The sequence below is a fragment of the Pelodiscus sinensis genome, chromosome 6, assembly GCF_052426305.1.
Source record: "Pelodiscus sinensis isolate ZL-2025 chromosome 6, ASM5242630v1, whole genome shotgun sequence".
Taxonomy (NCBI): domain Eukaryota; kingdom Metazoa; phylum Chordata; order Testudines; family Trionychidae; genus Pelodiscus; species Pelodiscus sinensis.
In genome coordinates, this window is record NC_143057.1 from 22599290 (window position 1) to 22613138 (window position 13849).

General features: G+C 38.3%; 1 protein-coding gene across 7 annotated transcripts in view; it reads left to right on the top strand.

Moving 5' to 3' along the window:
* BNC2 (basonuclin zinc finger protein 2) overlaps positions 1 to 13849 on the top strand; it is a 474676-nt gene that overhangs the window by 322958 nt on the left and 137869 nt on the right. For 5 of the 7 annotated variants that reach the window (XM_075931527.2, XM_089779189.1, XM_089779192.1 and 2 more), the window contains one exon: positions 10782 to 11017. The exons of the other annotated variants lie outside the window; for them this stretch is intronic. In XM_075931527.2, the coding sequence (XP_075787642.2) occupies positions 10782 to 11017 (236 nt within the window). The remainder of the gene's footprint in view (positions 1 to 10781; positions 11018 to 13849) is intronic. 7 annotated transcript variants of the gene reach the window in all.

Genomic DNA, 13849 nt, shown 5'->3' on the forward strand with positions numbered 1-13849 from the left:
ATACACACACACACACATACAGATATACAGGCATATATACATACATACATAAAAGAAAACACCTGTTTGGCTTGCAGGAATTAGCCTGGGAGGCTGTTTTCCTGACAGGCCAAAAGCGACCATCACAGAGCCCCTTAAAAAATAGTCAGGATTTTTTTCCCCCTTATTTCATGTGAGCATTGGCAGAAACTCTGACAAGCAGTTCTTCATATTTTATTATGTTCTTGTCTGGCAGAATCTCTGTCAGGCAAAAACCTTGTCAGCGGAAAACCTGTCGTAGGATCAGAGGAGACAAAAACAGGTGTCACACAGGCAGTCAAAACTGAAGGAAAAAAAAGATTAGGCTAAGGAGAGAAAGGCAGACAATTACATTAATGCCATTGCTTTTATCTTATAGATGTGTGTTATTATCTCGGGGTGCTGAGTGCGCAATTGCCTCAAAGAAAAGTAGACAGGAGACAAGGGGAAACTTGATAGTTATTAACTGAAGAGGCAGTGTGTCAAAGCTGGATGGGGTTCAAAGTTTTGCAAAGGGATAAAAAAAAACAGACAGCAAAGCAATGTCTGTGAACACACAGTGGTTCTGCTTTTGGCTACATAAACCTTGTAGCAATCTAAATTTTTCAACTTGGAATCAGATCATAGAGAGAGAAATTAATGAAAGATTTCATTCAGACACTTTAAATAACATTTATTCTGTGTACATGCAACTGAAGTGCAGTCTGCTTTTTTTGTTTTTTTGTCATTCGTGAGCCATTAAGACAGGCATTTGTCAATTTAGCCATATTGTTTGGATATGTATAAAACCCCCATGATCAACACACTTTTATTTTTAAAAAGTTATTAAGAAACCTTTAACTAAGTGTGAACATCTGTACATGCAAGCTGTAAATTAAGAGATCACATATGTGTTCCTCTGTCAGAGACTAAATGAATTTGGCAAATGGTTTCCATTACTAGTTCTTAAATACTAGAAAAGTTGCTTTTTCTTCCACAGCAGAAAATGTTGTTGCTCTCCCTCATCAGTGTTTCAAAATTGAGTGACTGAGTGATTGTCTTCTCCTAAAAATGGATGAAATTGGGACAGCATCAAGTATGGGGGTGAAATGGAAATGGCCAAAGGATGCCATTCCATGCCCAGTGCTTTGTTTGCACTGTATCAGAATGGTCATCTCTCCAATCTCAGTATTGATGTTCTCTCGCTGTTTGAACTGAAGGTTGGACAGATAGATTATTTGACCTGTAAGAGCATTTATACCCTTTTCTGGATATTGCTGAATATCTTGCCTATGGGCACCTTTTTTTCCTGGCTAAGGATAATACTTACAAAGCAAATTTTCACCTTTGAAAAGTACCATTTTGTACCAAAGAGCAGGTATTATTAAAATTTGTCCCAGAGGGAAGATACTTCTAGACTGCCTTTATGATAGTTTGCCCATCCCAACATCAAATTACTCTTTCATGTGCTGCTTTCCTCCTTGAAGAAGGTCTTTTAATTTTGAATAGGTGGGTGGATAGGTTATTGGAAAAAATAGATCTGAACTCCAAAACACATTCAAGTAAAGAAAATGTATAGCAAAGTGTGCTAAACACTAGTGTATGTGGAAATTGCTCTGTTTTCTCATCCCATGTTGATTGTTCTGCATACTGTCTTGCAACAGTAATATGGAGCTTTGCCATGTGAGTCTTGTATATTTAACATGCTTGCCAAGTTTTGTTGCTTCAGAAAGTGGCTTGGCTCAATTTAAAATAAATGTTATAAAATTTCCCATTTGTTGCAAGGCTCCTTGAAATGTGAATCATTCAGCTAGTCATGGAAATACAGCAGTTTAATGTGGGAGTTACACCTAGGGTAAAACAAGCTGCCTAAATCAGAACATTTTATTTTTATATTTGTTCATGTGTTGTGTGTATTTCTGGGTTAGGTGAGGGGTGGTGGTGTTGGAGCTTCAATAAAATAAATAGAAAAAACTGTTCAATCTAGATTAAGATGCATATGGGAATGAGATCTATTTTAATCAGTAATATTTTTCATGTTAAAATGTGTAGTATTCTTACTACACAAAATTGTAGCTGTGAGATATTGGACTAGGCTACTGGAAACTCAGACCAAGAAATAGCTTTCCCCAGCCCTCCCAGAAGAGGATTCACCAGAAGTAAATATTAGAAACTTGGTCTTTTTGGAGACATGGACTTCTACTAGGCCTGCTTTCCCCACTCCAGCAGTCCTAAATATTTTTACTGGAATGGTGTCTGTGTCTGATACTTTTGTACTCAATCAGGGAAAATCTCCTTCAAACTTTGTTCAAAAATGTATGGGTCTGGCACACGAAAAAGGAAGTGGGTCTGGCCCACGAAAGGCCATCACCTAATAACCATCTTGTTGGTCTTTAAAGTGCTACATAGTCCTGTTTTTTGTTTCAGCTAGACTAGACTAACACGGCTACATCTCTATTACTATTCAAAAATGTATGTGAGAGACTTAAATCTATATACTGGTATGTATAGCTATATGCTTATAGCTATATGTCCCATTGCAATGTATATCGGCCAAACTGGACAGTTTCTACTGGAAAGAATTAATGGACACAAATCAGATATCTGAAAAGGCAATACACAAATACCTGTTGGAGAACACTTTAATCTTCCTGGACACTCATTAATGGAGCTTGAAGTCGCCGTTTTGTTTCAGACCAATTCCACCAGCCAAATATACAGGGTTGGAACTTAACTTCATTCACAAGTTTAATTCTTATGCAAATGGTATGAATCGGGATATCAGATGGCTTACACATTATCAACCAAACAAACAGTAAAGGTGCTAATGGTTCTTAAGTCTGTGTAGAATCTGGTGTTGGTCATCTTCCTTTCAAAGTGCAAACTAATGGTTCTTATCAGCCTCTTGTAACTTTTTAGTCTTCAAAGTGCTACTTTAAACTGTTTGTTGTTTTTTAAGTTTTTCCTGTTAGAGTACATCTACACTAGCCCCAATTCAAACTAGGGAGGCTAATGAGGGCGACCGAAATTGCAAATGACGTGTGGGATTTAAATATCCCGCGCTTCATTAGCATGTTCCTGGGCGGTCGCCATTTTGGAAATTGACTAACTTGGAATAACAGCCCGTGTCTACACGCGGCAGTGAAACAGGAGTTTGAAGTAAAGCCCTTAATTCGAATTAGCTGTTAAACCTCATTCCAGAAGGAATAACAGCTAATTTGAGTAAGGGCTTTACATCAAACTCCCTTTTCACTGCCGCGTGTAGACACAGGCAGTTATTCCAGGCTGGTCAATTTCCAAAAATGGCGACCACCCGAGAACATGCTAATGAAGCGCGGGATATTTAAATCCCACGCTTCATTTGCAATTTCGGTCGCCCTCAGTAGCTTCTCTAGTTTGAACTAGGGGGCTAGTGTAGACATACCCTTACAGACTAACTCAGCTATCCCTCTAAAGCTTATCTACTCACTATCTCTTTTTTTCTTCCTCCCATCCATTTTTTCCTTCTCTCCCTCCCTCTCTTTTCCCTCCCCCTTCTTATTTATTCTTGGATCTGGACTTCCAACACTCGTGTCATCTGAATAAGTGGGTTTTCCCCACGAATGCACATGATACTATCTACATGTTTTATTAGTCTTTACAGTGCTACCAGACTATTTGTTGTTTACGTTTTTCCTGTTGCAGACTAACTCGGCTACCCCTTTGAAGCTTTTATAGATATTTTGTGTGTGTGCACAAGGGAGAGAGAGAGAAAGATGAATTTATTCAGAAGTAAGGCTTTCACTTCAGCCTGAACTCACCCTATGTATTTTGGAATGAGGGGTCCCAGGTCAGTGGGCCTCACCATAACTGGATGAGATATGGATGAAGTGAAAGTCTTACTCTGTGCTTTCTGGCATTTGATAAATCGAACAAGTCATATGTTATTATTTAATATACCTTTTGTATTTAATATCCTTTGACTTGTATAAGGTCCCACAAAACCAATAAAACATACATGGGAAAGTAGATTTTCCCCACTTTATACTACAATTTAACCCCTCCTCCCCAATGGAACATTTAAAGTTTGAACTATGATAAATTATAACTGGGTCCAAAGCTTTTGGCATAGAATACTTAGTACACATGGACAGGGTAATACATTGGCTGAAATTTTGTACAGTAAGAATGCTACAAATGGTTATGTGAAAAGACTTGACATTGTCTCCGTTCCAACGGGCCCATTTACAATTTGAATGTATGCAGTGTCTCTTTAAAATCTATAGGACTTTATTAGCATTACATAGTAAAGTTACATATTAACCAAATTTTTCTAAAGTAGTTCAGACCCAGCCTCCAGTTGTGTGTGAACCTGCATGCGCAACCCCTTTTTGTGCAGTTTTTTTCACCCTCACTTGTGCACAGAATTGATTGTGTAGATGAGCAAAACATTTGGCCAAAAATTTCAAAAATTGATTCCTAACATTAGTTCCCTACATTCATATTTAGGACCTTGTTTTCAGAAAATGCTGAGTACCTTGTAGTTCCTTGCCTCAATCATCTCTGTCCCCATCTTTCCTATGCCCCATAGGTGGGTGTTTGTGTTGCTCTTGCTCCTGAACTTGCTGATGTTACTTCTACGGGTTCTGGTAGCACTTGTGAAGTTAGTCAGACTCATTGCTCCTAATACACTGCATGCTCTCAAATTTACTAGAATACATTTGTCTGGGATGCTAGCAGACTCCATATCGACCAGGTTATTTGGGCAGTTATATTTTGCAAAACAATAAGTGTTGGCAGTGCTTTTTTTGTAAGAAAAAAAGGTACCGTTACTCTGGGGCTAAGTTGTGTTGACCAAAAAAAAAAAAAAGGCAAAACTTGTTGAGCCAAAAAAAATGCAGGGGCCAAAATGCAATCACAGCCCCTTTAAGAGCTAAAACACCACCCTGGAAACTGGAAAAAAAATGCTGTGCATCCTGAATAGGCTTCAGTCAGGAGTTGAGCCGCCCTAGGAAAACAGGTGCCGGTACGCATGGGGGAAATGCCATTCCTTTTCTGTGTGCTGGGAAAATAGGTGACGGTACACTGTTCTGGGCCATACCATCACAAAAAAAAGCACTGAGTGTTGGTAACTGCACACAGATCCCAGTATTAGCATACAGACTCTCTTTCTCCATGGCAGGATCCTGGTTGGAACTTGAAAATCAGATACACATAATTTTTATATACATGCATCAGTTTCACAAGAGTTACTCAAAGAATCATTTTCCTAGATTTCCTGCTTATCCACAGGACCTCCTTGTAAATAGTGGTGTAATCACAGGGGGAAATAAGGTATATTTGTGGATAGTTTCAGTTTCCTACCCAACAAGACTAAGCCAGCTCTGATCAGGTCATTAATATAGTATAAACTATTCAAATACCAGGGTTGATAACAGAAACAGTTACAGACCATAACCAGGAGCAACAGATACTTGATAACTCAAAGAGCTGAGGGTAGAGAGAAGAGATTCCCAGTTCTTACAATAATTTACAAGAGAGGCAAGATGGATGAGATAATGTCCTTTGTCGGAACAGTTTCTGTTGGGGAGAGCTACACAAAGCTCTTCTTTGAATAGCTTAAAAGCTTGGCTCTCACCAGCAGAAGTTGGTCCAGTAAAAGGTATTACCTCACCCAACTTGTCTCTCTAATCTCCTCAGACCAAGATGGCTGAAATAACACTGCGTACAATTAATTAACAAGTTAATCGAACTTTAGTGTTTAAGGAAAACTTATTTGTCTCTCTTTTTCACTAGTTATAATTCCTTAAATGAGCATTTAAACTTTAGAAATGGTATGCAGAAATATTACTTCATAGTATGTTTTTCTAGTAAAATACAAGGGCCTTTTACAGGGCATTTCCACACAAAAAAAGCTGACTTCTTTACTCACAAAGCATGTTATTTTAAGATTCATTAGACCCCTTTTTCCTTTGTAGGGCATATCAGCCATTAAAAAGGAGTGCTAAAATAGGATGGGACTTCCTAGTCTTAGCATCTAAACTTAACATACTGAACCACAAACACATACATGGCTTTTAAAAGATAATTTGTGTTCTTTTGAAAGTAACATGAGCATTAAGGAGTTTGGATTTTCTGGGTGAAATCTTGATTCCACTGAAATTGTTAGATGTAAATAGGTATTTTCAGTTGGGCCAAAATGTCTCAATGTATTTTTATGGCATGTCAATCAATAATGCCTTTTTAATAAGGAAACATCTGCTTATGTGATTTTTCAGATATGATATCTTATAGTTATACATAGTGTCTTTCATCATGGGGGGGTCCCAAAGCACTTAACAAATCCTCTTATGTATAGAACCAACAGATAAATTTACTCACCTTTAAGATGCAGACTCTCTGAGGTGAAATGCAGTAGTTATTAGTACATAGCATCACTTGAGAACGATTTAAGACAGGAAGTGAAGAATAATGCCATAGCCAGTTGAAATTGGAGAGGGAATTCAAGGAGGCAGAATATTATTACCCAAATTGAAATTTTGCCAGGACATGGAAATTAACACCCTCAACTTTACAAAATGAGTAGTGGGATCTTTATCAATTTTAGGGGCTCTGTTATTTCATGTTAAGGCTTATTTGAAGAAACGACGAGGAGTCCTGTGGCACCTTATAGAGCTTTCGTGGGCAAAGACCCACTTCGTCAGATGCATGTAGTGGAAATTTCCAGAGGCAGGAATAAATATGCAGGCCAGGATCAGGCTGGAGATGACGAGGTGGATCCAATCAAGGAGGATGAGGCCCACTTCTAGCAGCTGATCTGGAGGTGTGAATTCCAAGAGAGCAGAAGCAGTCTTAGACTGTGAATGGCTTGCTAACTACAAAAGCAGCTTCTGCTCTCTTGGAAATTCCTGCCTCTGGAAATTTCCACTACATGCATCTGACGAAGTGGGTCTTTGCCCACGAAAGCTTATGCTCCTACACTTCAGTTAGTCTATAAGGTGCCACAGGACTCCTCGTCGCTTTTGCAGATTCAGATTAACACGGCTACCCCTCTGATATTTGAAGAAAGACACCTCAAAAACAAAGTGCTTCTTTTGCTCCAGGCTGGCATACTGAAGTTGGGTATAATAAGGTTTAGGGAATACTGTAGTCACTTAGGTTCAAAAGACTTTCCAAATGCATCCCGGTGAGTTTCTCATGCTTTTTTATGTATTTTTAGAAAGCAGAAGCAGCTACAACTCCCTGAGATGCAGTATTTTTCCTTGTTACTTTTCCTTTTTTTGTTCTTGCTTGGCCATTTTTAATAGTCTTTTTCTAAACAGGATATAATTTTGTAGATTATAAATAATGGTGAAAGGTTGCATTCTCTACATTATTTAGTTTCATACTTGAGTGCAGTGAAAAGTGGTTCCATTAATTAATGAGCCACAAAAATTCCAGCTGTTGGCCACACAATTATTCCTTGTGCTGGCACAAATGCATTTCCTTCCTCTCCCCATGCCTGTGTTTCATTTCAGTCTGTAGAATGGTGTTTGCCTATACTCTGTGAACACTCTTGTGACACAGCCATGGAAAAATATGTCTTTTTTGTTATAAATTATATATTTGATTGTACCTCCTGACTTGTGCTTAAAAAGAATGGAATGCAATGATTTTACTTGTGGTTATTATAATACACAGTAAAAGGCCCCGACTTCAAATTGAAGATGGTTATGGTGAAATGTAAACAAATTCAGACCCAACTCCTCATCCAATTTTAAGATACTAACTAGGGCTCTAATGGTCAACTTGTTAAAATAAATTAAACCAGTTAAATGAATTTGGTGCTGGATTTAGAGCCCTAGAGACTGAAACCCTCTCTTTTATTTGTGGGATAAGACGCTGTTGGTTGTAAAAGCTGTTACCCAGTGTTGTGACAGTGTGCTTTTTAGTCGTCTGGAAGGACCTCTTGTTACTTCCTCCTCTTCTTGTCTGTTCCATGCCTGGCTTGGCAAAAGCCAGGCATGATTGACAGAGGCTTTTGGTCTCAAATGTGGTAGTGGTTATTTAGGTGGGCAATATCTACTAGGAACTGAACCAAGACCACCCCACTTTTTGCATAATCCCCAAATAGTCACTAGAAGAAAACAACTTTCAATTACTACTAACCTGGGTCAATTTAGGTATGTCTACACTACAGCATTATTTTGAAATATCTTATTTCGAAATAACGCGTCTAGACACAAAATGCATTTCAAAATAGCTTTTTTGCTATTTCAAAATAGCACGCCCACACTTATTGGACGCTGAATCACATTTAAGGCCAGCTGGAACTGGTTCCGGCAGGGCATCAGGTCAGAAATTCCTTGTGGCCAGGGCGGCCAGCAGGGCATCCTGGGAAGGGCTGGAAGCCCCCTATTTTGAAATAAGCATCTACACAGCACTTATTTCGAAATAGCAATTTCAAAATTGGCACTATTCCTCGTGGAATGAGGTGTACCAATTTCGAAATAAGACCTCCGCTATTTTGAATTAATTTCGAAATAGCAGTTGGCTTGTGTAGACGCTTGGAAAGTTATTTCGAAATAACGGCTGTTGTTTCGAAATAACTTTGCTATGTAGACATACCCTTTGGAATTGCAACTTTTTTTTGAGACAAGAATTGCATGTATTTTTAAATTAAACTATTTTATTTAATGAAAAGCAACATGCTTCCCCTTATGAGTATCATGCAGTGGTTAAAGCACATGACAGAGACTAAGGGGACAAGTTCTATTGTTGGCAATGGCATGGACTTGTGATCTTAGGTCATTTAACCATTTTCAATCAGGCTACATCTACACTACAAGTTTTCTCGGCAAACAATATGCAAATGTGTCATTTGCACGAGTCGTGATCTCATATGCATATTTTCTGCCGATCTGTTTTTGCACTGGGGTTCAAGTTTCCCTGCTGTCCCTACAGTGTGAGGCCAATGGGAGCATTGCTATGATTGTCATTAATATTTTATTAATGTGTTCATACCTTGCTCTTCCATTCCAAATATTCATTGTGATGTGTCTGAAATAGACTCCATTCTTTTCCTTACCCACTAGGCATATACAGGTCATCATACTCCCAGTACATGCACACATTCAAATCATTAATTTCTAGGTCCTTTTTTTCCTTCACGAAGTACTTTGATATTTCTGTTATAGTACTAACAGTGTAACCATCTTACAAATAATACCGTGGAAAAGAAAAACACTATTGGGGGTACTTGAACTCTTCATATTTTAATCTAACATATTCATTAGATTATACATGAGCTGCTCATCCTAAAACCAAATAGTTACAGAGCACTGGAAGAGTAACAGGTGGAATCCTACCCTTAATTTTTTCTGCAATATAATAATAATGCCTGGTGGAAAGACATAGGACTTCAATTCCCAAGCTTGCTAAGCCCTTATCTTTCATGAACATTAAATTTACATTTAAAGCTATTTATTCAAAGTTGCTTTAACCACTAGAATAGGGAAGATCAGACAAATCAGTTGTAAGAAACAAAGTATGAGGAAACCAGAACTCTTTGACAAAAATATTCCTTGGAGTAAATATGTTGAATGAAACTAGCGGGTAAATGATAAGGGCCTTTACAATCTGGATGTAAGAAAGCAATTCATCAAGAGTACATGAAGTCTCTGGTGAATTCAAGAAGAAATCAAAGTATAGGAGGTTACACTGTTAGTACTATAACAGGAGGAATCACTACAATATTATTTTAAATGCTCAAAAAGTTCTATTTAAGACAATCGTCTGAAAGTTTGGGTGCTGTGATAGAATCCATAAAATGGAAAGGAAATTGACAGCAAAATGGTATATGCTGAAATGTATGATGCCATGTATAACTCCATCACATTAAACATCACATAATGAGATAAAGAATTACGAGATGCTCCTCCCAGCAAACCAAAAATAAAACCCAAGCCTTTGGAAAACTTCCTTTGTTATTAATGTCTTTTGATTGTAAAAATCATACAAAAGAGCTAAGTTGAATTGAAACTCGTATTTTTTCCAGTGCAATAATTAGCAGCTACAGATTGACCCTCTCTAGTCCAGCATTCTTGGTACCTGACTAACACCAAACCAGAGAATTTGCGAAACCATGGGAGGTCAATATTGTCTAGCAGCATTACCAATACTTTCACTGCTTATTGGGATCTTAAAAGACATTTAGGGTTAAGTTAGAGGTAAATAACAGCACAGAACACTGAGAGCCAGGACTGGTGGCTGCAAACAAATATTATGGGACCACAGGAAACTTGGCCACACCCAGGATAAGTGGGCAATCCAGCTAATTAAATCATATGGGACCATCAATGTCTCCAAACCACAGAGTGCTGGACTGGAGAGGCTTCACCTGTAGTTCAGTTAGCAGTGAATTGATTACTCCAGTTTACAATTGTGTGTGGCAACAGTTTTTAAAACATTGCAGTGGATTCTTTTCTCTGTAGATTAAAGCTCAAATTTTAGTCACCCAATGTGAGAGACCTAATTCTTCAGAGATTGTGCGTGCCTAGAACTCTATTTGTAGTTAATGGGAACTGTGAGTCCTCAACATCTTTGAAAACCAGCATGGCACATAAAAACCTAAGTATGAAACATTAGCGAAGACTCTTGAACATTTGAGCTTACTGCTTAATCTGTAGTAAAGAAAATACACTTGGTGTCTATGGAAGATTCACTCTGACAGAATATTAGATATGCTTCAATAATCTTACTTTTATTTTTATTTTCCTCTCTCCCCATCTCTGTTTCTACGCTTCCTCCCAACCTGTGTCTGTCAGCTTTGGACAAACTTAGCACTCAGCATCTGTATCACCCTACCCAAGTGGAGATTGTGCAGTCCAACGTAGTGTTTGACATCAGCAGCCTGATGCTCTATGGTACCCAGGCTGTGCCTGTGAGACTGAAGATACTGCTAGACCGACTCTTCAGTGTATTGAAGCAGGAAGAGGTGCTACACATTCTACATGGCTTAGGCTGGACACTTCGAGACTATGTGCGGGGCTACATCCTTCAGGTAAGAAAAGGTTTAAAGCATGTTGCTGAAATGGTTTGGCTGACCATTATTTTGTATGTTGAAGTTACTAACAGTTGTATACTCAAAAAGCTTTTATTTTACTAAAAATCTGTCTTTTAATTGTGGCTCTTTAGGTCAATATATAACAGAGATGTATATGACATGTGTGGCAGATGATGACCATGGTACAGCATGTAAAACTTCCTAGTTTTACCTAAGACACAGATTTCTCAGCATCCACAATATTCCCTTTTAGTTCCCTACAGTTAAGGTAGGAAATACCTTGAATACTGTAAATACTGAGGTTACTTAGCTCTAAGCCTTACTTAATCAATTAAGGCAACTGACATGTTTTCAGGAGCTTCCTCTCAACTTCTATAATCTGAAGTCCAGTGCGACTGCTACTTCAACTTTTCCTTCCTTCCTTCCTTTTTGAGGGAGTGGGCTTTCCTATAAGGTATTAAAAAGCCATTTCCTTATATAAGTTCATGGTTAAAAGCTACGCTTTGACTTTTTTAAATGTGGTGTGTAAATCTGTTCCCTTAGTAAAACTGTAACAGCTTGATTTAGTCACAAAAAAGTGGCATTTCTATGCTTCCTCTTCACCCAGTCACCTGCATTAAAATATGCCAAGATGATTTATTATGCTAACTGATCAAACGGGCAAATTGCGATAGGTTTCCATGGAAGTTGGGGGTACTCAACACATTACCCATTTAAACCCATAATTTGGACAAACCAAATGAGCCAACCTTGATTTTGAAGGTTACTATTATTGTATTTTTTATTTATTTTATTAATTTATTTTGGCAAAAATAACATAGTTGGCATGGTTCAGAACACAGAGGAGTCTTTGTTCCTGCCCAAAGGAACTTTCAGTGCTTATTTCTTCTATTGCCTTTTTTATGCAACGTCCTTTCTGTAGAGGAAGCACATTAGCCTGCACAGAATTACACAGAGTCCTTAATAATTTCTTTGAAAACATGATATATCTTAAAACTCCTAAAGATTTTCATCATAAACAGTTCTGCTTTGTAGAATAGTCTAGGGGGAAAAAAGAATAAAAGGCTAACTACTGCGTTGAGGTCCTGCTACCCTTCTCAAGTTTTTTACATTATTTTGGCATTCTTTATGGGTTTTTGAAAAGCTAAATGTTACAGGTGTCCAAATGTAAAATATAATCTGCTATGATTTTAACTCAGTTTCAGAAATTAGAATTGATCTTTTCAGAAAACATTAATGCAGTGTGTCGTTGTACATGCTGTAGTTGCTAATATGTGGCTTGTACTGTTGACAGACTATGGATATTTTTAAGTGATGCCATGTATGCTTTACATTAAATGTTAAATTCCTGAATTCAGATAGTTCCATATGACAAACTTGTGCCTGTTTACGAGGCAAACTGTTCATTTTTAACCATAATAAAAACCAAGAATAAAATATACAGTCTGAAACAACATTGCAAACATGGGACCTGATTCAGTAATCCTTGCAGACAAGAGGAGTCTCCCTGAAGTCAGTGGCTCTTCTTACTTATGTGTTCCAGAATCAGGCAATTATCTATTGGAAGGATCTGAAGACATGCAAGCATAGCATGTAATATAATTATATAGAGGATTATAAACAGTCACACCGTGCATCTGAACGGTGTAAAGCCCCATAATACACCATTAGGCTAGAGGTCAGTTTATCTGGCTAAAACTCAATCGTATTGTAGTCCTCAAGGCATCAATTTTACCATTATTGCACTCAACAACAGTATATTGAATATTATGTCAGTTAAAGAGAATAATTATTGAGGCGAGTTAAGGGCGGCTGTTAAAGTCTTACCACATATTGACTTGGTTTGCAATTGGCTGTAGATTGTGTTGCTGGGCAGATTAAGACGTACTGCAAGAGACTTAGTCAAGTCTGTCTATTCGTTTTAGCTCTCTAATTTTGTTTATATTAAAGCTAGGAAATAGGGTATATGGAGGGAAGAGAGAGACCACTTCATAAAACATGTTTAATAAAACCTGAAGGACTTTGATCAAATCATTGGTACCTAACATTACCTTTTATATTTTGGTCTTGAAATAAATAAATGCATTGCAAATCACTTTTTTCTTTAGCGAAGGAAGGTGGTGAAGGTAGATTTTGTAGGGGAACACTTGGTATTCTAGCCACTTGCATTTTGAGTTCACAATAGTGAGTATTATAGGTAATGACGACCGTATTTAGCGCAGAGGTCAGCAACTCCCGGCATGTGTGCCACAAGCGACAGGTGAGCTGATTTTCACTGGCGCACAGGACGGGAGCACATCCCTGCCCCATCTCCCATGTAGCAGGGAGCTCTTGCTGCGGCTCCAGCCTCAGCCATGCGGATGTAGCAACACTACACTCACACTAGTGAGAAGTGTAAGGTTATGCATTTAGGGATTAATAACAAGAATTTTAGTTATAAGCTGGGGACACATCAGTTGGAAGTAACGGAGGAGGAGAAGGACCTCGGAGTCCTGGTTGATTATAGAATGACTATGAGCCGCCATTGTGACATGGCCATGAAAAAGGCTAATACGATTTTGGGATGTATTAGGCGAGGTATTTCCAGTAGGGATAAGGAGGTGTTAGTGCCATTATACAAGGCATTGGTGAGACCCCATTTGGAATACTGTGTGCAGTTCTGGTCTCCCATGTTTAAGAAGGATGAATTCAAACTGGAACAGGTACAAGGAAGGGCCACTAGGATGATCCGAGGAATGGAAAACCTGTCTTATGAAAGGAGACTCAAGGAGCTTGGCTTGTTTACTTTAACCAAAAGAAGGCTGAGGGGGGACATGATTGCACTTTTTA